This window comes from Vipera berus (assembly GCF_964194415.1).
Source record: "Vipera berus genome assembly, chromosome: 3".
Classification (NCBI taxonomy): domain Eukaryota; kingdom Metazoa; phylum Chordata; class Lepidosauria; order Squamata; family Viperidae; genus Vipera; species Vipera berus.
In genome coordinates, this window is record NC_138204.1 from 212,520,297 (window position 1) to 212,544,554 (window position 24,258).

At 38.5% G+C, this 24,258-nt stretch overlaps 1 protein-coding gene across 1 annotated transcript in view; it reads left to right on the top strand.

Annotated features, from left to right (window-relative positions):
- The first annotated feature begins 1,021 nt into the window (after positions 1-1,021).
- Positions 1,022-24,258, top strand: part of DENND3 (DENN domain containing 3) — a 64,112-nt gene continuing 40,875 nt past the window's right edge. Inside the window, exons 1-3 of the mRNA XM_081323016.1 lie at positions 1,022-1,192; positions 17,101-17,377; positions 23,774-23,889. Coding sequence (XP_081179142.1) covers positions 1,100-1,192; positions 17,101-17,377; positions 23,774-23,889 — 486 coding nt within the window. The 5' untranslated portion in view covers positions 1,022-1,099. The remainder of the gene's footprint in view (positions 1,193-17,100; positions 17,378-23,773; positions 23,890-24,258) is intronic.

Below are 24,258 nucleotides of genomic sequence, written 5' to 3' on the forward strand. Positions count from 1 at the left end.
CAGGCAAATGGCTGTCCAGTCTCTTCTTAAAAACCTCCAGTGTTGGAGCATTCACCACTTCTGGAGGCAGGTTGTTCTACTGGTTAGTTGTTCTAATTGTCAGGAGTTTCTCCTTAGTTCTAGGTTGCTTCTCTCCTTGACTAGTTTCCATCCGTTGCTTCTTGTCCTGCTTTCAGGTGCTTTGGAGAATAGCTTGGCTCCCTCTTCTTTGGGGCGGCCCCTGAGATATTGGAAGACTGCTATCATGTCACCCCTCACCCTTCTCTTCATTAAACTACACATACCCAAGTCCAGCAACCGTTCTTCATATGTTTTAGCCTCCAGTCCCCCAATCATCTTTGTTGCTCTTCTCTGTACCCTTTCTAGAGTCTCGACATCTTTTCTACATCGTGGTGACCAAAACTGGATGCAGGATTCCAGGTGTGGCCTTACCAAAGCCTTGTAAAGTGGTATTAGTACTTCACTTCATCTTGATTCTATCCCTCTGTTAATGCAGCCTGGCACTGTGTTGGCTTTTTTGGCAGCTGACTAGCCCAGGGGTCGGCAGCCTTGGCTCTTTTATGACTCGCGGACTTCAACTCCCAGAATTCCTGAGCCAGCTATGCTGGCTCAGGAATTCTGGGAGTTGAAGTCCGCGAGTCATAAAAGAGCCAAGGTTGCCTACCCCTGGACTAGCCAAGCCCAAGTCCCGCAGCCCTTCTTCGTACGTTTTAGTCTCCAGGCTTTGGATCCTCTTAGTTGCTCTGCTCCGCACTTTTCCCCAAAGCCTCAGCATCTTTTCTGCGACCAGGTGACCCAAAAAAAAAACACCACGAGGGTTTTGAATAAAGCGGCGCTAAATACTTCGCCCGATCTGGATCCTACGCGGGGGGGGGGGGAGGGAGAAGAGAGGGGCTCTCCTTTGAAGTTCTCCGAACGCCCGCTTCCATTGGCCCCGGCCCTCGACGCCCCGCCCCGCCCCGCCCCGCCGGCGTAGCCACGCCCCCTCCCGCTCCCGGCTCCTCCTCCCTTCCCTGGAGGGCGGGGGGCTGCCCCTCCGGAGAGCGGCCTGAGGCGGCTGGGCTGAGCGGCGTCCCTCGGCGGCTGGCTGGCTGGGGTCATGGACGAGGCGCTGCCGCTGCTGCCCACGGCCGTCCTGGAGCTCTGCGTCTTGGTCGGAACCTCCCGGGAGAAGGCGAGAGAAGCGCGTCAGGTAAACACGCGTCTCGGGGCGGCGGCCGCCGGGAGGGAACGTCGGAATGCGGCTCCCCGATGGGTTAGGGGGGGGTTCCCGGCCAGCCCCCCCCTCCCTTCTCTCCCCCAGGGGCTGTTCGGACCGCGCTCCGACGGGCGGGCCTCGTCTTTCCCTCCTTCCTTGGCCCGGCCCGCCTCGTTCCCGCGATTGCGGGAGCCGCGAACGTGGGAATGGCCGGTCTTTGGCAAGGAGGCGGAGGAGGAAGCTTTTCCCGGAGGAAACCTGCCTGCCGCGTCTTCCGCGGGAAACACCTGGCCGCCCTTCGCCTTCCAGCGGCTCACCTGTCTTTCGGATCTCGTGGAGGCTTATCGGGGTTTTTTTTATAGCCTTTGAAGATATGTATCAGGGTTTTGTGTGTGTGTGTGTGTGTGTGTGTGTGTGTGTGTGTGTCGAATAGTTGCTGTACGACCTTTAAGTACAGGTAGTCCTCGACTTATCACCACAAGCACACGCACGCGCACACACACACACACACACACACACACGTTCTCTCTCTATATATGTATGTGTATGTATGTGTATACACACACGTTCTCTATATATATGTGTATGTATGTGTGTGTGTATGTGTATACACACACACACACACACACACACACACACACACACACACGTAGTTCTCTCTCTCTATATATGTATGTTTATGTTTATGTTTATTGGACTTATATACCGCCCTTCTCCCGTAGGACTCAGGGCGGTTCACAAGGTGTTTAAAATAACAATGCAAATTACGAAAGTTAAGAACAATTAAAAATAATTACGGTAAATTTAGTCCTTGAATAAAATAAAACCCCTGTTAAACTCCAATTATAACCCAATTAAAATAAAATTACAATTAAAATTCTCAGTCCTGGCCGGAAAGCTCAAAGAGCCAGGTCTTTAGTGTACACACACATAGATATATATATAGTCCTCAACTTATGACCACAATGGAGCCCAGGATTTATGCCGCTAAGTGAGACATTTCTTAAGCGAGGTTTGCCCCGCTTGATGACTTTTCTTGCTACGTTTGTTAAGTGAATTGCTGCAGTTCGTTAAATTAGGAACATACACCTAGTTCTCGACGGGCGATCATTATTGGGACCAGAATTTCTGTTGCTGAGGAAGGCAGCTGTTAAATGAATCGGCCCCACTTCTACGACCGTTTTTGCCACCTACCTTAAGCGAATCGCTGCAGCTGTTTAGGATCCCCCAACTTCCCCCCTTGAGTTTTTGATGGAAGCCAGCTGGGAAGGTCACCAATGGCCATCAAGCAACCCCGGGAGACGGCAACCGTTGTAAGTACAGGTAGTCCTCGACTTACGACCACAATAGACCCCCCCCCCAACATTTATGCTGGTAAGTGAGACGTTTGTTGAATGAGATTTGCCCCGTTTTATGACTTTTCTTGCCACGGTTGTTAAGTGAATCGCTGCAGTTGATCACTCGGTCATTAAGTGAATCTGGCTTCCCCCTGGACTTTGTGGGTTGGAAGGTCGCAAAAGGGGATCACGTGACCCCAGGACGCATGCAACCGTCGTAAATATGAGTCAGTTGCCAAGGGTCTGAATTTTGATCACGTGACCACGGGGATGTTGCAGCAGTCATCAATGTGCAAAATAATCATTAGGTGCTTTTTTTCAATGCCACTAACTTTGAAAGGCCACTAAATGAACCGCGTTTTAAGTTGAGAACTTAATTAAATAAATAAATAATAAATTGCTGTACAACCTTGAAGAGAGGTGATTGTTTTGCTGTTTGTCAGCTAAGGAGTTCAGCACTGTTAATTTCCCAATGGGAAGGCCCGATTCTGATGGCTGAGATATGAATCTATTTATTTATTTTGCACCCATTAAATTCATTTTGCTGCTCACTTCATTATCGAAGCGACTCTGGGCGGCTTGCAATCGAAGCAAGGCAAAAATACACAACATTAAAAACATCAAAATGAACAGGGATTGGATAAAATTGGGAAGCAAGTGACACCTCTGGGACAGAGGTTATTCAACTATTTTATCCAATATTGATTAAATTTACGTGATGCCCAGCCCGCAATCGGAACGAGAAAAACAAGATTATACAACATTAAACACATTAAAAACGTTAAAATTAGGGATTGGGTACAACTGGGAACCGAGTATACGCATGGTACCGAGGTTATTTGCTATTAAGCCATTATTTACTAAGCTTATTTGCTTACTATATCACTACTGAAGTGATAATCGGCAGCTTATATTACAATAAAAGCAGGAATATACAGGTAGTCCTTAACTTGCGGTAGCTTGTTTAGTGACCATTCAAAGTTATAACAGCACTGGAAAAAGTTATGACTGTTTCCAACTTTATGACCATTGCAGCTTTTCCGTGGTCACATGATCAAAATTCAGCTGCTTGGCAACTGACTCATATTTATGACGGTTGCAGCGTCCTTAGGTCATGTCATCCCCTTTTGCAGCCTTCTGGCAAACAAAGATAATGGGGAAGCAAGATTCACTTAACAACCTCAACAACTGAAGTGATTCACTTAACAGCTATGGCAACGAAGGTCGTAAACTGGAGCAAAACTCACATAACAACCGTCCCGCTTAGCAACAGCAATTTTGGGCTCAATTGTGGTCGTAAGTCAAGGGCTACCTATAAAATGTTAAAAATCTTGACATCATTAAACGTAGCAGGAATAGAATAAAATTAGGAATCAGGTAGACAGGCGTGGAGGTGGGGATCTACTTTCGTGGTCCACCAGCCACCTCTGTAAGCCACTATCTTATTGTCCTTGGGTTTTTAAAATCACAATTATTGGACTCTGGTTGCTTATTTTTTCTTACCTTTTTGCCATCACAATCCCCCAATAAACATTTGCAGCTTCTACCTCTTCCTATTTAAGAATTAGAATAGAATAGAGCTGGAAGGGTCCTTGGAGGTCTTCTAGTCCAGCCCCCTGCTCAAGCAGGAGAACCTACACCATCTCAGACAGGTGAATGTCTAGTCTCTTCTTAAAAATCTCCAGTGATTTTTTTTTTAATCCCATTTATATCCCGCCCTTCTCCGAAGACTCAGGGCGGCTTACAATCTAAGCACAAATCAAATGTGCTTAGCAGTAGCCTTCATTCTATGTATATTCCTGCTTATTAGGGCTTTCACACCCCCCCCAAGCGGCATTATTACAAAGTCAGCTTATTGCCCCCAACAATCTGGGTCCTCATTTTACCTACCTCGGAAGGATGGAAGGCTGAGTCAACCTGGAGCCTGGTGGGATGCGAACCTGCACTAATTGCAGGCAGCTGGTGTTACTTAAGGAGGCATTAGCCCACTGCTCCACCAAGGCTCTTGGTTGTGATGAAGCGCCCACGATTTCTGGAGACAACTTCTGTTCCACTGGTCGTTTGTCCTCACTGTCAGGAAGTTTCTCCTTAATTCCAGGTTGCTTCTCTCCTTGATCAGCTTCCAACCATTGTTTCTCGTCCTGCTCTCTGGTGCTTTGGAGAATAATTTGACCCCCTCCTCTTCTTTGTGGCAGCCCCTCAGATACTGGAACGCTGCTATCATGTCTCCCCTATTTCTTCTTTTCTTAGCTAAACCCAAGTCCCACAGCCATCCTTCATATGTTTTAGCCTCCAGGCCTTGGAGTATCTTAGTTGACACCTTGAGAACATCTCTATTATGACCACCGGGTGAAGGGTGACATGATAGCAGTGTTCCAATATCTCAGGGGCTGCCCCAAAGAAGAGGGAGTCAAGCTCTTCTCCAAAGCACCTGAAGGCAGGACAAGAAGCAACGGATGGAAACTAGTCAAGGAGAAAAGCAACCTAGAACTAAGGAGAAATTTCCTGACAGTGAGAACAATTAACCAGTGGAACAACCTGCCTCCAGAAGCTGTGAATGCTCCAACACTGGAAGTTTTTAAGAAGAGACTGGACAGCCATTTGTCTGAAATTGTATAGGGTTTCCTGCCTGAGCAGGGGGTTAGACTAGATGACCTCCAAGGTCCCTTCCAACTTATTATTATTATCTGAAGTTGTTTCATTTTTTTCTCTTTGGTTGCAATGCTGGCAGACTTCAAATTCTTTGCGTACTAAGTTGGTTGATGCTCATTTTGGGTCAACCCAACCTGAAGCCTCACAGCGACAGGTGGCATCAGAAACCTTTGAACGCAATCTTAAGAGGCTTCCAGAAGTGACTGAAAAGGGACGTTTTTATATCCATGGCTGGAAAGGAATCACATGAATGGCATTTGATCATTATCACATTTAATAATAATAATAAAATAACATTTAACATTCGTTCTGGCCCCATCTGCTACTTTTAAATTGTTCCACAAGGGCTCTGGCCAAAAATGTCCATTAATTAAAATATATATATATATTACGTGCCTTTGTGAAGGAGAAGGATGACTTGCTATTGTTATATTTCTGTGCAGCTCTTTCTTAGCAACAATTTGCCTAATGGAGAATAGCGTTTTGTCTGTTTTGCACGGCACTTACATGTTGTAATAAGGGTGGGAGGAACGTATCTTCCCATTTGCAAACCTCAGTAAAAGAAACAGGATGTAACTGAGCCGATTTTATTTTTCTTTAATTGGCTGAAATTTATATCAACCGTGTTGCTCATTTCCCTTCTTTATGACATTTGTTTTTCTAGTTTAAGAAAATACAGAACGATGCTGTTTACTTGTTAGTTCTCACAGACTGTTCTGTCAACTCCTACCATGTTCAAGGCTACTAAGCAGATCCGGTATTAAGCAAAGCTGTAGTTTTGAAGTGGGTTGTTAAATATGATTTTTTGCCTAATGCCTCTATTGACTCATGGAGATGTTGCCTTATTTTTTTTTTTTTTGGCTTCACAAGTGTTAATATTCCTTTGAGTTCAGGGGAGTTGAACGAGCCAGGAAGAAGATTTTGAACTCGATTGCTAGTCTTATTCTCGTATTCCCTTTAACTCTTACTTAACTGTGTAGTTTCAAGAATAGCATGCCTAATTTTCATGCATCGTATCTTATCTAATACACAAACAGCAGATTACAGCACTGTGATTAGCCTTAGAAGATAAATAGCTTACTAAATAGAAGGAAGTTCTAACTAGGTTTGTGTTATGTTAGTCCTCTATTTGCAACTATTTAGTGATCGTTCAAAGAAAAGGGGGTCAACCTATTCTCCAAAGCACCTGAAGGCAGGACAAGAAGCAACGGATGGAAGCTAATCAAGGAGAGAAGCAACCTAGAACTAAGGAGAAACTTCCTAACTGTTAGAACAATTAACCAGTGGAACAACCTGCCTCCAGAAGCGGTGAATGTTCCAACACTGGAAGTTTTTAAGAAGAGACTGGACAACCATCTGTCTGAAATGCTGTAGGGTTTCCTGCCTGAGCAGGGGGTTGGACTAGATGACCTCCAAGGTCCCTTCCAATTTTATTATTATTATTATTACTATTATTATTACTACTACTATTATTATTATGCTCAGTGTTAACAATGGCACTGAAAAAAGTGACTTACGACCGGTTTTCACACGACCTTTGCAGCATCCCCACGATCACGAGATCAAAATTCGGATGCTTGGCAACCGGTTCATATTTTTGCGATCCTCCTGACAAGCAAAGTCAGCGGGGAAGCAAGATCCACTTAGCAAACCACGTTACTAACCTAACAACCGCAGCGATTCATTTAAAAATGGGGCAAGGAATGTCCTAAAACGGGGCGAAACTCGCTTAGCTGACTAGCACAGCAAGAGCAGTTTTGGGCTCAACTGTGGTGGTAAGTTGAGGACTACCTGTAGGGTAAAAATAGCTGGCCAGGTTTCTCACATCCACTGTGATTTTGTAATATATTAGGTGTGACGAGAATGACGCTAGATACCAAAGTTGAGACGCAGAGCTATACATGGCCTGGTATAAACTGCAGGGGTGGGGAACCTTGGCTCTTTTATGACTCGTGGACTTCAACTCCCAGAATTCCTGACCCACAATGGCTCAGCTTGGAGACCTCTCCCTTTCCCCTCAGCCTGGCTGGCTCAGGAATTCTGGGAGTTGAAGTCCACGAGTCATAAAGTGGCCGAGGCCAGGGGCAGGCCACCTTGGCTCTTTTATGACTTGTGGACTTCAACTCCCAGAATTCCTGACCCACAATGGCTCAGCTTGGAAAGCCTTCCCTTTCCCCTCAGCCTGGCTGGCTCAGGAATTCTGGGAGTTGAAGTCCACGAGTCATAAAAGAGCCGAGGTTCCCCACCCCTGGTATAAAGTATGCTTCTTTGCTCAGAACTAGATGATCTATTTCCTTCTCATTCTGTGGACATTACAGCACATGTTGTAATGCGATGGCGCAATTGCTTTCTCTCCCCAGGCTGAGTCATGAGAGTTCATAAAACTGTTTCCAATCAAGTTATGAGGAAAAACAAGTGAGAAAATTTCCAAGGGTACTATTGTTCATCCTATCTTTTTTAAAAAAAACCACAAATCTCATTCTTCCATCTATGAGCAGGTTACTTTTGCTCAGCTAGTTCCTCAGTTATTTAACCCATTACACCGTTCAGCATTTAAAAACATTATTATTATTGGTCACGGTTTGCCGAAAAGTGGGAAGGGAAGAAAGCATAGATTTCTGAAAGCACGTTTTAACAAGATTCCCCTTGTGGGCGCATGTATGCGCGCGTGCACACACACACACAGAGAGAGAGAGAGAGAGAGAGAGAGAGAGAGAGAGAGAGAAAGATGGCTGTATTTAATGTTATTGTGTGGATGTACATCACAGAGTTCATTGGAAATAATGGCTGATCCTATAGAATGGGGCTGCCTAGCCTTAGTAGCCTTAGCAACTTTTAGACTTGTGGACTTCAACTCCCAGAATTCCCAAGCCAGCCATGCCTGGGGGAAGTCCACAAGTCTTAAAAGTTGCCAAGGTTGGACGCTTCTGCTATAGAGTGTAAATCTGGAAGTCTCAATTTCTCTCCCAGAAGTCATTGGACTGTCACCCTCTGACTCCCACCTCTTGCTTGGGATAGTAAAGTAGTAGTTCCTGTGGCCGCTACGTATCTTGCAGGCAGTGCCTGGGGATGTAAGAGGGATGGAGCTTGCACACTCTCCTATCGTTCTGGCAATTAACAAGAAAAAATAATAAGAATAATTCCTAGAACATTAGCTCCTGGGATTTGTGACTAAGGGTTTCAGGCAAGAGATAAGCCAATCTCATAAGAGAGAAACAAAATCAAACACTATTTATACAAGCATGAACTATAATCACATTTAACATTAAAATCCAAACATACAGACCTGCTCAAACGAAGGGTAAACGGCAGCTTCAGAATGAAATTCCAAAAAGAAAAAACAAGTGCTGCAAGAGGGTGCTGATTTGTTATGAATAAATTAATTAAAAATTGCTGGAAAGACCTCGGAGCAGGATTTTGAGTTCTTCTTGAAAATTGTACAAATGTTTTAAAAAAAAACAACTGAGCGTGAAGCATTTTTTTTCTCTTTAAGATTATATAAACCAAACCAGTTCGCATCTAAAGTGAGAACAGTTTGTAGGTGTGCCAGTGAATTTTTTGCATGCAAGTTAAACAATGAGTTTTGTAATGATATCAGTTGTATGCTATTGTTTACGTTTTCTCTACCCAGTTCTTGGGTACCGTAGCATTCTTGAAAATAAAGATTATGCTAAAGGTTTAGCACTTTGTGCCTTTTGGTGATAATTTACAACTTGATGGGCAAAGTCTTCATATTCAAGGACCATGCTTATAATCTTGGAGGGTTGAAGGCTACAATGTCAAGGGGGTCACTGAGCTAGTTTGGCGTAGTAGCAAAGGTACTGGACTTTAAAACGAGAGGCTGTGAATTCTAGTCCTCCCTTATGGGTGAAAACCACATCTGGGCCAGCCATTCACTTTCAGCTCAACCACCTCACAGAACTAGGGTGTTGTGGTGTGTAAAGTGGGAGGCAGGAGCATTACGTGCACCATCTTGAATTGTACGATAAAAGTGGGCTGTAAGTCTAACGCTAAGTAAGTTAATAATAGGTTTTGGTTCAGGGTTGAATAATATCAAAAGGAGTAGCAACCTAGAAGAAATTTCCTGTCAGTTAGAACAATTAATCAGTGGAACAACCGGCGCCCAGAGGTTGTGAGTGCTGAAACACTGGAGGTTTTAAAGATGAGACTGGACAGCCATTTGTCTGAAATGGTATACGGCAAAGGGTTTCCTATACCATTTCCTGAGTAGGGGGTTGGACTAGAAGACCTCCAAGGTCCCTTCCAACTTTGTTATCCTGTTACATTGTTAAATAAATTGACCCTTTTCTGGGGAGAGAGATTTCACTGGGAATTTAGCATGGACAATGATGGTGATGGTCCTCCTTTGTCTACAGAAGTTGTGAATGCTCCAATACTGGAGGTTTTTAAGTGTTTCCTATACCATTTCCTGAGCAGGGGGTTGGACTAGAAAACCTCCAAGGTCCCTTCCAACTCTGTTTGTTCTGTTCTATTCTATTCTGTTCTGTTCTATTCTATTCTATTCTATTCTATTCTATTCTATTCTATTCTATTCTATTCTATTCTATTCTATTCTATTCTATTCTATTCTATTCTATTCTATTCCATTCCATTCCATTCCATTCCATTCCATTCCATTCCATTCCATTCCATATTCTATTCTATTCTATTCTATTCTATTCTATTCTATTCTATTCTATTCTATTCTATTCTATTCTATTCTATTCTATTCTATTCTATTCTATTCTTATTTCATTATTCTATTCTATTCTATTCTATTCTATTCTATTCTATTCTATTCTTCTATTCTATTCTATTCTATTCTATTCTATTCTATTCTATTCTATTCTATTCTATTCTATTCTTATTTCATTATTCTATTCTATTCTATTCTATTCTATTCTATTCTATTCTATTCTTCTATTCTATTCTATTCTATTCTATTCTATTCTATTCTATTCTATTCTATTCTATTCTATTCTATTCCATGTTCTGTTCTATTTTTTCTATTCTATTCCATTCCATATTTTCTATTCTATTCTATTCTATTCTATTCTATTCTATTCTATTCTATTCTATTCTATTCTATTCTTATTTCATTATTCTATTCTATTCTATTCTATTCTTCTATTCTATTCTATTCTATTCTATTCTATTCTATTCTATTCTATTCTATTCCATATTTTCTATTCTATTCTATTCTATTCTATTCTATTCTATTCTATTCTATTCTATTCTATTCTATTCTATTCTATTCTATTCTTATTTCATTATTCTATTCTATTCTATTCTATTATTCCATTTTCTATTCTATATTTTATACTATTCTATATTCTGTTCTATTCTATTCTATTCTATTCTATTCTTATTTCATTATTCTATTCTATTCTATTCTATTCTATTCTTCTATTCTATTCTATTCTATTCTATTCTATTCTATTCTATTCTATTCTATTCTATTCTATTCTATTCTATTCTATTCTATTCTATTCTATTCCATTCCATTCCATTCCATTCCATTCCATTCCATTCCATATTCTATTCTATTCTATTCTATTCTATTCTATTCTATTCTATTCTATTCTATTCTATTCTTATTTCATTATTCTATTCTATTCTATTCTATTCTATTCTATTCTATTCTATTCTATTCTATTCTATTCTTCTATTCTATTCTATTCTATTCTATTCTATTCTATTCTTATTTCATTATTCTATTCTATTCTATTCTATTCTATTCTATTCTATTCTTCTATTCTATTCTATTCTATTCTATTCTATTCTATTCTATTCTATTCTATTCTATTCTATTCCATGTTCTGTTCTATTTTTTCTATTCTATTCCATTCCATATTTTCTATTCTATTCTATTCTATTCTATTCTATTCTATTCTATTCTATTCTATTCTATTCTATTCTATTCTATTCTATTCTATTCTATTCTATTCTATTCTATTCTTATTTCATTATTCTATTCTATTCTATTCTTCTATTCTATTCTATTCTATTCTATTCTATTCTATTCTATTCTATTCTATTCCATATTTTCTATTCTATTCTATTCTATTCTATTCTATTCTATTCTATTCTATTCTATTCTATTCTATTCTTATTTCATTATTCTATTCTATTCTATTCTATTATTCCATTTTCTATTCTATATTTTATACTATTCTATATTCTGTTCTATTCTATTCTATTCTATTCTATTCTATTCTTATTTCATTATTCTATTCTATTCTATTCTATTCTTCTATTCTATTCTATTCTATTCTATTCTATTCTATTCTATTTTATTCTATTCTATTCTATTCTATTCTTCTATTCTATTCTATTATTCTATTCTATTCTATTCTATTCTTATTTCATTATTCTATTCTATTCTATTCTATTCTATTCTATTCTATTCTATTCTATTCTATTATTCTATTCTATTCTATTCTATTCTTATTTCATTATTCTATTCTATTCTATTCTATTATTCCATTTTCTATTCTATATTTTATACTATTCTATATTCTGTTCTGTTCTGTTCTGTTCTATTCTATTCTATTCTATTCCATATTTTCTATTCTATTCTATTCTATTCTATTCTATTCTATTCTATTCTATTCTATTCTTATTTCATTATTCTATTCTATTCTATTCTATTATTCCATTTTCTATTCTATATTTTATACTATTCTATATTCTGTTCTATTCTATTCTATTCTATTCTATTCTATTCTATTCTATTCTATTCTATTCTATTCTTATTTCATTATTCTATTCTATTCTATTCTATTCTATTCTATTCTATTCTATTCTATTCTATTCTATTCTATTCTTCTATTCTATTCTATTCTATTCTATTCTATTCTATTCTATTCTATTCTATTCTATTCCATATTTTCTATTCTATTCTATTCTATTCTATTCTATTCTATTCTATTCTTATTTCATTATTCTATTCTATTCTATTCTATTATTCCATTTTCTATTCTATATTTTATACTATTCTATATTCTGTTCTATTCTATTCTATTCTATTCTATTCTATTCTATTCTATTCTATTCTATTCTATTCTATTCTTATTTCATTATTCTATTCTATTCTATTCTATTCTATTCTATTCTATTCTATTCTATTCTATTCTATTCTATTCTTCTATTCTATTCTATTCTATTCTATTCTATTCTATTCTATTCTATTCTATTCTATTCTTCTATTCTATTCTATTATTCTATTCTATTCTATTCTATTCTATTCTATTCTATTCTATTCTATTCTTATTTCATTATTCTATTCTATTCTATTCTATTCTATTCTATTCTATTCTATTATTCTATTCTATTCTATTCTATTCTATTCTATTCTATTCTATTCTATTCTATTCTATTCTATTCTATTCTATTCTTATTTCATTATTCTATTCTATTCTATTCTATTCTATTCTATTCTATTCTATTCTATTCTATTCTATTCTATTCTATTCTTCCATTTTCTATTCTATATTTTATACTATTCTATATTCTGTTCTGTTCTGTTCTGTTCTATTCTATTCTATTCTATTCCATATTTTCTATTCTATTCTATTCTATTCTATTCTATTCTATTCTATTCTATTCTATTCTATTCTTATTTCATTATTCTATTCTATTCTATTCTATTATTCCATTTTCTATTCTATATTTTATACTATTCTATATTCTGTTCTATTCTATTCTATTCTATTCTATTCTATTCTATTCTATTCTATTCTATTCTATTCTATTCTATTCTTATTTCATTATTCTATTCTATTCTATTCTATTCTATTCTATTCTATTCTATTCTATTCTATTCCATATTTTCTATTCTATTCTATTCTATTCTATTCTATTCTATTCTATTCTATTCTATTCTATTCTATTCTATTCTATTCTATTCTTATTTCATTATTCTATTCTATTCTATTCTATTATTCCATTTTCTATTCTATATTTTATACTATTCTATATTCTGTTCTATTCTATTCTGTTCTATTCTATTCTTATTTCATTATTCTATTCTATTCTATTCTATTCTATTCTATTCTATTCTATTCTATTCTATTCTATTCTATTCTATTCTATTCTTCTATTCTATTCTATTCTATTCTATTCTATTCTATTCTATTCTATTCTATTCTATTCTATTCTATTCTATTCTATTCCATATTTTCTATTCTATTCTATTCTATTCTATTCTATTCTATTCTATTCTATTCTATTCTATTCTATTCTATTCTTATTTCATTATTCTATTCTATTCTATTCTATTATTCCATTTTCTATTCTATATTTTATACTATTCTATATTCTGTTCTATTCTATTCTATTCTATTCTATTCTTATTTCATTATTCTATTCTATTCTATTCTATTCTATTCTATTCTATTCTATTCTTCTATTCTATTCTATTCTATTCTATTCTATTCTATTCTATTCTATTCTATTCTATTCTATTCTATTCCATATTTTCTATTCTATTCTATTCTATTCTATTCTATTCTATTCTATTCTATTCTATTCTATTCTTATTTCATTATTCTATTCTATTCTATTCTATTATTCCATTTTCTATTCTATATTTTATACTATTCTATATTCTGTTCTATTCTATTCTATTCTATTCTATTCTTATTTCATTATTCTATTCTATTCTATTCTATTCTATTCTTCTATTCTATTCTATTCTATTCTTATTTCATTATTCTATTCTATTCTATTCTATTCTATTCTATTCTATTCTATTCTATTCTATTCTATTCTTCTATTCTATTCTATTATTCTATTCTATTCTATTCTATTCTATTCTATTCTATTCTATTCTTATTTCATTATTCTATTCTATTCTATTCTATTCTATTATTCTATTCTATTCTATTCTATTCTTATTTCATTATTCTATTCTATTCTATTCTATTCTATTCTATTCTATTCTATTCTATTCTATTCTATTCTATTCTATTATTCCATTTTCTATTCTATATTTTATACTATTCTATATTCTGTTCTGTTCTGTTCTGTTCTATTCTATTCTATTCTATTCTATTCCATATTTTCTATTCTATTCTATTCTATTCTATTCTATTCTATTCTATTCTATTCTATTCTATTCTATTCTATTCTATTCTATTCTATTCTATTCTATTCTATTCTTATTTCATTATTCTATTCTATTCTATTCTATTATTCCATTTTCTATTCTATATTTTATACTATTCTATATTCTGTTCTATTCTATTCTATTCTATTCTATTCTATTCTATTCTATTCTTATTTCATTATTCTATTCTATTCTATTCTATTCTATTCTTCTATTCTATTCTATTCTATTCTATTCTATTCTATTCTATTCTATTCTATTCTATTCTTCTATTCTATTCTATTCTATTCTATTCTTATTTCATTATTCTATTCTATTCTATTCTATTCTATTCTATTATTCTATTCTATTCTATTCTATTCTTATTTCATTATTCTATTCTATTCTATTCTATTCTATTCTATTCTATTCTTATTTCATTATTCTATTCTATTCTATTCTATTCTATTCTATTCTATTCTATTCTATTCTTATTTCATTATTCTATTCTATTCTATTCTATTATTCCATTTTCTATTCTATATTTTATACTATTCTATATTCTGTTCTATTCTATTCTATTCTTATTTCATTATTCTATTCTATTCTATTCTATTCTATTCTATTCTATTCTATTCTATTCTATTCTATTCTATTCTTCTATTCTATTCTATTCTATTCTATTCTATTCTATTCTATTCTATTCTATTCTATTCTATTCTTATTTCATTATTCTATTCTATTCTATTCTATTATTCCATTTTCTATTCTATATTTTATACTATTCTATATTCTGTTCTATTCTATTCTATTCTATTCTATTCTATTCTTATTTCATTATTCTATTCTATTCTATTCTATTCTATTCTTCTATTCTATTCTGTTCTATTCTTATTTCATTATTCTATTCTATTCTATTCTATTCTTCTATTCTATTCTATTCTATTCTATTCTATTCTATTCTATTCTATTCTTCTATTCTATTCTATTATTCTATTCTATTCTATTCTATTCTATTCTTATTTCATTATTCTATTCTATTCTATTCTATTCTATTCTATTATTCTATTCTATTCTATTCTATTCTTATTTCATTATTCTATTCTATTCTATTCTATTCTATTCTATTCTATTCTATTCTATTCTATTCTTCCATTTTCTATTCTATATTTTATACTATTCTATATTCTGTTCTGTTCTGTTCTGTTCTATTCTATTCTATTCTATTCCATATTTTCTATTCTATTCTATTCTATTCTATTCTATTCTATTCTATTCTATTCTATTCTATTCTATTCTATTCTATTCTTATTTCATTATTCTATTCTATTCTATTATTCCATTTTCTATTCTATATTTTATACTATTCTATATTCTGTTCTATTCTATTCTATTCTATTCTATTCTATTCTATTCTATTCTATTCTATTCTTATTTCATTATTCTATTCTATTCTATTCTTCTATTCTATTCTATTCTATTCTATTCTATTCTATTCTATTCTATTCTATTCTTCTATTCTATTCTATTATTCTATTCTATTCTATTCTATTCTATTCTATTCTATTCTATTCTATTCTATTCTATTCTTATTTCATTATTCTATTCTATTCTATTCTATTCTATTCTATTCTATTATTCTATTCTATTCTATTCTATTCTATTCTATTCTATTCTTATTTCATTATTCTATTCTATTCTATTCTATTCTATTCTATTCTTCCATTTTCTATTCTATATTTTATACTATTCTATATTCTGTTCTGTTCTGTTCTGTTCTGTTCTATTCTATTCTATTCTATTCCATATTTTCTATTCTATTCTATTCTATTCTTATTTCATTAGTCTATTCTATTCTATTCTATTATTCCATTTTCTATTCTATATTTTATACTATTCTATATTCTGTTCTATTCTATTCTATTCTATTCTATTCTATTCTATTCTATTCTATTCTATTCTATTCTATTCTATTCTATTCTTATTTCATTATTCTATTCTATTCTATTCTATTCTATTCTATTCTATTCTATTCTATTCTATTCTTCTATTCTATTCTATTCTATTCTATTCGCAGGACTACAGGGGAATTCTTTGTTTTATCACTGTTAGGTACCTGTTTTAGGGGCTATGCCATAGCTTCTATTGGTTTCCCATCTGAAGGAATCTTCAGTTTTTAGCAGTCATTAGAGAACCTGTGACCCATTTAAGGTCATTTCTGAGAACACTTGCATATCCCCTTGTACTCTCTCCGACCCATCCGGTGTCCCTTGCATACCCCCACCCCCCACCTATATGGCACTTGCCCTGTGTACCCCCTCCCCAACTCAGCTGCAGCCATTTGCCTGCATGCCGGCCTCAGACTTCTGACTTCCTGCTGCCTTCCCCAATGACCTTCCTTGTGGGAAGCTAACACGGGAGTATTGGAACTTGACGATCATGTGACAGTGGCTGACTGCGGCAGCAAAACAGCACTGAAGCGGGCCATAACTTTGCCAAATGTCAATCCCATGGGAGGCATGGGTCCAGGATTTTGGACCCATTCTTCAGGTTAGTACATTTGAGGACTGCCAATTCAAAATTTGTGGCCCTGCGGTGCCCCATCTCGCCCAATCGAAAGTTAGAAACAAACGCATTTGAGAATTTTAGCTGTAAAACAGGTGAAATTCAAGGAGGTTTCTGAGCACCACCCAAAAGTATTTGGAAAATGCAGGTTGCCAGTCCCTCTTTCAGCAGGAAAGAGCTGCTCAATATTAAAAGGTGATTTGACATACTGCCCCTCACAATATCTTGATTCTGGTATTATTATTATTATTATTATTTAGCTCGCACAAGAAAAGGACGTGAGAACCGTGGCACTTGAACCAGAAATTCTTTCCGTTTTTGTCCCTCCGTTTATCAGCAAGGAAGACCTGCAAGCTCTTCCTTTAAATAGCAATGCTTTCAATAAAGCGAAGCGCCGTTCTTTCCGAAAAAAGAAAGAGAAATTTAAGACGGAGGACGCAAAGGCTCCGAACGCAGCCTCGAAAACACCGGAGGCTGAAGACATCACCGTCCCTAAGGATGTTGACCTGAATGGATTGCCTCAGCTTTGCTTTCCAGGTATGTCTTTTATTTATAAGTGGTATAAGTCAGAGCCCCCCCACCCAACCTTTTGGGTACCAGGCACCAGTTCCATAGAGAGAGGTTTATCCGCGGACCGCAGGGTGCGCTGCCTGCATCTCGTGGGTGGGGCTTTGCTTGTTTGTGCGGCCCAGTTGCTGGCATGCCGCGGCCCGGTACCGGTCCACAGACCGGGGGTTGGGGACCCCTGGTAGAAGTCACTTCTTTGCATAGGCCTGAGCGTGTGACTAAAGATTTTGGGTGACTTGCGTCTGAGCAACCAGTATCGAGGTCAGCTAACATTTGCCGCCACCTATGGTCCTCGACTTGCAAGCACAGTTAGGACAGGAACTTCTGTCGCTGAGCAACGCCGTCGTTAAGTGCGTCACGCTCAATTTTATGACCCTTTTGACCTGGTCGTTAAGCAAATCATTGAGCTTATCCAACTTCCCCTATTTTGACGTGCCTTGTCTTGTCAGAAGCCCTCTAAGAAGGTCACAAATGATGGATCACGCGACCCGGGGGAGCTGCAACCCTCGCAAATAACAGGCCAGTTGCCAAGTTCCCAAAGTCTGATCGGGTTAACTGCGAGGACGCTGCAGTGGTAGCGCAGTGCAAGGAGCAGTTATGAGGAGCACCTGAACATCGGCAAGACAAAGGAGATGGTGCTAGACTTCCGGAGGAAAAGAGAGGAACCTGCCCCACTTTACATCGGGGGTGGGGGGGGCTTTGTGGAGAGAATTTCCTCCTTTAAATTCCTGGGAGTCTACCTCTGTGAAGATCTTACCTGGAAAGTCAATACAACTCAGGTGGCCAGAAAGGCCCAACAGAGGCTTCACTTTCTCAGGGTCTTGCGGAAGAACAGGGTAGAACAACGGTTAATGACCCTCTTTTACCGGTCTACTATAGAGAGCGTCCTCTTGTATGGTATTGTGGTTTGGTATGCTGGTCTGACAGCCGCGGATAGGAAGATATTACAGAGGGTGGTGAGCCCAGCACAAGACATCGTGGTCTGTCCCCTGACACCACTGGATGACCTCGCCAGGGCCCGCTGCCTTGGAAGAGTGAGGAAAATTCTCAGGGACGACTCACACCCTGGACGGTACCTCTTTGCTCTCCTACCATCGGGTAGGAGATACAGGAGTATAGCCAGCCGTACCAACAGGTTGAAGAACAGCTTCTATCCATGGGCTGTCAGGCTCCTGAACGGGAAATAACTCCATGTATGATTGACTTGCGAGGCCGGTGTGTTGTGCAATTAACTCACATGGTGTAAGAAGCTGGTGGGTTTGTTGTCACTGTGAGTTGTGGGGGGTGGGGGCGCGAAGGGAGGCTCAGCCAATCTCAATGTATACATGGTTGTACTTTGACAATAAAGGTTCATTCATTCATTTTCCCGCCCCACTGTAACTTCAAGCAGTCTGTCGGAGCATGCACAGTCCTATTGTGCTGAGGTAACCCAGGAGTAAATGCATTACACAGTGGTTTGTAATTAAATGGTGGTTTATAGCACACTGTCTACAAATAGACCCTAGAAACAGAATACAGACACGTGGTGAAACAGCAAACTCCAATACACAGCAATCGCTGCAGTCAAAAGGATGAGAGAGGAAAAACTCCAGTCAAAAAACCTTCCCTTTTATACTCAGCCTCTTAAAGGCACAGACCCAAACCCTGCTGAGTCCTTCCTAATATTGCATCCTCCTATCATTGCGTCATCCACATTCCATTCCATCTTTACGCAAGCTGTTTAGCTGTGAAATTATTATCCTGACTGTAACGCTGCTAACATCGAATGTTCTTGCTTGACAAGAGATGAAGAAGTAGCCATTTCATATGTTAAAGTACTGTATTGCTTTAAGAGATTTAGTTTAACGTTGGGGGGAGGGATGAGTAGGATTGCACCTTTCAAGGCCATCTTTGACTAGAGAAGACAAAACCTTGGCGGGTTTTCTAACGGAAGGGGAACTGATTCTTTAAATTAATTGGAGAATGTGATTAATGACAAAATTAGAAAGGTGGAGAATTGTGTTTTAATATATTGTGCAAGGGGTGGAGATTTCAGATTCCAGCTTCCTTCGAGCAAGCATTTGCCGGTGTATTAGGCTAATAAAGGACTTTTAAGGTAAACAATTGCAATGTATGGCAGTGAAAGTTGGGCCATAAAAAAGGCTGAGCGCCAAAGAATTGAGGCCTTCAAACTCTGGTGCTGGAGAAGACTCCTGCGAGTCCCTTGGACTGCAAGGCGATCAAACCGGTCAGTCCTAGAGGAGATCAACCCTGACTGCTCTTTAGAAGGCCAGATCCTGAAGTGGAAACTCAAATATTTTGGCCACCTAATGAGAAGGAAGGACTCACTGGAGAAGAGCCTAATGCTGGGAAAGGTGGAGGGCAAGAGAAGAAAGGGACGACAGAGAATGAGGTGGCTGGATGGAGTGACTGGAGCAGTAGGCGTGAGCTTAAGTGGACTCCAGAAGATGGTAGAGGACAGGAAGGCCTGGAGGAACGTTGTCCATGGGGTCATGATGGGTCGGACACGACTTCGCAGCTAACAACAAGGTAAACAATGCCTCAGAGTCACTTGAAAAGCCCATACGTCGGAAACTTGACACTGACACAGTCATTAAAAAAATGGTCATAAGTCAAGGACTCCGTGTATGCTGGTGAGGTTGTAGTAGCGGCCAGCTTCACATCTGAAATTAAGGTTTCTTTTGATCTGGTTTGTTTGTTTGTTTACTCCTTCGTCTCGCACACTGCCAAACTTTAAATGACTCCTCGTGGCTCACCACAAGGCCTAGCGTGATCTTCTCCAGCTTGAGTGATCATATCCGACAAGAAGAAACAACGATCGACTCCCCACTTTTTGGGAGTTTCATGGGATGTGGGGAGAAGGTGCCGCTTTCCGTGGCGGCACCAGCACTATGCAACACACAAACACCCTTGGTAGAGATCAGGTTGTCCCCTTCCTTGCTGGTATTTTGGAAAAATTTTGAAGATGTTGTTTTGGAGAGCTTTCCCCTGATTTTATCCCGTCATTTCTAACTTCTGTTGTTAATGTTTATGTGTTTAAATTTGGTAGATGTTTGCTTTTACTGTTTTTATGGATTTGCATCGCAGGGATGGTTTAGTAGTTTTGCGTCATATGCAAACCACTGAAAGTTTCATGACTGCTGTGTAGAGAGATGTGAACAATAATAAATCAGAACAAGCAAAAGTTTGCCATATCAAGAGAATCAAAATAAACTAAATAAATAGCCGTGCTGGCGCAGCGGTTAGAATGCAGTACTGCAGGCTGACTCTGCCCACTGCCAGCATTTCAATCCTGACCGGCTCAAGGTTGACTCAGCTTTCCATCCTTCCGAGGTCGGTAAAATGAGGACCCAGATTGTTGGGGGCAACACGCTGGACCTATAAACTACTGTACTTAGAGAGGGCTGTATAAAGCACTGTGAAGTATACGTCTAAGTGCTTTTGCTATTGCCCTTCATCCATCCATCCATCCATCCATCCATCCATCCATCCATGATGTGCAGTGGTTAGAATACAGTATTGAAGGCTAATTCTGCCCACTGCCGGGAGTTCAATCCTGACCAGCTCAAGGTTGACTCATCCTTCTGAGATTAGTAAAATGAGGACCCAGATTGTTGGGGGCAACATGCTGACTCTGTAAACTGCTTAGAGAGGGCTATAAAGCACTATAAAGCGCTATATAAGTCTGCTATTGCTATAATAATGATTGACCCTCAACAAAGGAAGTCAACCAGCACAACACCATGCGATCCACCCTGTGCGGCACACGTGACACATTCGCAAATATCCTGTGATGAGTCTTGATTTATGGCGCCTTGCCTCTGAAATTCTGAAGATGATTTGTCAGGATTATTCAGACATTGTTTTGTCTTCGTACTTTGAACCAGTGGATCAACTCCGCTTCCCTGGCACATCCTTTAAGACTAAAATGTGTCATACTGTGAAATCTTCAGAGTGTTCTTGGTGAACATCAAGTGGATGTTTTTATTATTTTAATGCCTTTCAAATTGTTTTAAGTGTTTTATAATTGTAGAATTGTAAGCTGCCCAGAATCACTTGGTTGAGTTTGGGGGTTATAGAAATTGTGCGGGTGGATGGATGGATGGACAGATGGACGGACGAACCAATGCCTGGTGCGCCAGTTGCGTCCCTATCTGGACCGAGACGCCCTACGCACAGTTACTCATGCGCTTGTTACCTCCCGTTTGGACTACTGTAACGCTCTCTACATGGGGCTGCCCTTGAAGACCACTCGGAGGCTTCAACTGGTGCAGAATGCGGCCGCGCGAGTTGTAATGGGGGTCTCCCGATACTCCCATGTAACACCTCTACTCCGCGAGCTGCATTGGCTTCCGGTTGCCCTCCGGGTGAAATTCAAGGTGCTGGTTATTACCTATAAAGCCCTACATGGCCTGGGTCCGGGCTATTTGAGGGAACACCTGCTGCCGGCATCAAACGCCCTTCGCCCAGTGCGCTCCCACAGGAAGGGTCTGCTCAGGGTGCCGCCGGTGAGAGATTGCCGGCGGGTGACACCCAGGGATAGGGCCTTCTCAGTGGGAGCGCCTGCCCTCTGGAACCAGCTGCCGGTGGAGCTGAGGACTGCCCCCGACCTCCGATCATTCCGCCGGGGCCTGAAGACCTGGCTCTTCGAGCTCTCAGGCCCAGGCTGAGGAGAAATTTTTAATTGGGGTTTTAAGTATACAGGGTCAATTTAATATTTTTTAATTTGGTTTTTTAACTTTTGTATGGTGGATTTTTTAATTTCCTGTAAACCGCCCTGAGTCCTCAGGGAATAGGGCGGTATATAAATGTAACTAAATAAATAAATAAATAAATAAATAAATAAAATGTGCCCTCCCTTTGATAGTCACAACCGGGTATGCTTGGAGAGTCTTATTTGCTGTGTTACATGGGTTGTGGGCAAAGCAGGATCTGCTGAATCTTCCTGACAAGTTAAAATGGGTTTATTTCATAGGTCCACGGGGAATATGTTCATTGTTTTCTTTTCAGCAGCAATTTGACTATCATTGTTGGCTTGAGTTGTGGATGGTTTTAATGGTTGTTTCTCTGCTTGGAATCAATTGGGAGCAGAGTGGCCTAGCAGTGCTGTAAATTGGCGGGCCCCAACCTTTTGGGCACCAGGGACCGGTTCTGTGGAGAGAGGAATTTCCGTGGACCGGAGGGTGCGTCATTTTGTGTGCTGCCTGCATCTCGCAGATGGGGCTTCACTTATTTGTGCCGACCGGTTTCTGGCATGCCGTGGACCAGTGCTGGTCCGTGGCCTGGGGATTGGGGACCCCTGCTATAAATAAACGAATGAATGAATTACTGGGTTTAGTCCATAGTAATCCACTTCCTTATAAGTCATGGTTCTGACAGATGAAACTCTTCAAAGAACTTCGAGGCATTGTTTACCTTAAAGAATCTTTATTTGAGTAGCATGGCATCGGCACTAACACAGTTGAAGCCAAAAGCTGAGTTCCCCTCCCCTGATCACATAGTATCAAAACACAATTCCCTCCTCCAATTAACAGTCATAAATCACATTCTCCAATTAGTTTGAAATGCGGGCTTCCCCTCCAGTTCTCCAGCTGCCATTTCTTATCATCTCTTATTTCAATAACCTTGGTTCTCACACTAGGCTCAGTGTTGTTATGTCTAGCTAAACTCTCGTGCACATTCCTCCCCCAGCATCATCTAACTCCAACTCTAAGAGTGAAACATAAGAAGAAAAAGGTTGCATCTCCATCTGTTGTCAAAGCAAAAACATCCAACGTTAGCAGCGTTGACATGCTCATCGATTGACAACCATTTGTTTAGTGACCGTTCAAATTTACAACAGCACTGGAGAAAGGGACTTATGATTGTCTTTCACACTCACGACTGTTGTAGCATCCCCCCAGGGTCACGAGATCAAAATTCAGACGCTTGGCAACTGGATCATACTTATGACCGTTGCAGCATCCCACAGTCATGCGATCCCCTTTTGCAACCTTCTGACAAGCAAAGTCAATGGGGAAGCCAGATCCACTTAACAGCCCGTGGCGAATTTAACAACTGCAGCGATTAACTTAACAACTGTGGCAAGAAAGGCACGTAAAGTGGGACCAAACTCACTTAACTGTTTCACTTAGCAACGTAAACTCTGCTCTCCTTCGCGCTCAAAATTTGAGCAGCTCCTGCAGTTAAAAATTGCTGATTTTTGTCAGCCCTGTTACACATTCAGAGGTTGATAAATATGTGCATTATGGTCCTTTTCCTGATGCCGTCTTCGGTGATTCTTGTGCTGTTTTTCCGCAAGGCTTTTTTTTTCTTTTTCTTTTTTCTTTCTTTCTTTCTTTCTTTTTTTCTTTTTTTTTTTTACAGGAGGATTTTATATCACGTGTGAGTCGAGAGAGGACCACTTTCATTTTCTCGTTTTCACCGATGTTTTTGGAAACCGGACTTACGGAGTCGTGGCCCAGTATTACCAGACTATACAAGTATGTTTTTTATATGGATTGTATTAGTTTTTATAGGGTTAGGAATAAGATACCCGAGTCAGGGTTAGGGTTGGGATTAGAGTTTGGGTTAGGGTTGGGGTTGGGGTTAGGGTTAGGGTTAGGGTTAGTTTCCAAACTCTGAACCTCTTTTTTGTGATATGGCGACCAAAATTGGCTGCCGTATTCCAGGTGTGGTCTTAGGTAGGTTAAACATAATAGATAGAAGGGGTGTGATGGCCCAGTGGTTAGAGATGCTGAGCTTGTTGGCTGGAAAGCGGACAGCCCAGGTTTGAGACCCCAGCACTGTGCGTAGGGGTGAGTTCCCGTTACGTGCCTCAGCTCCTGCCCACCTAGCAGTTCCAAAGCATG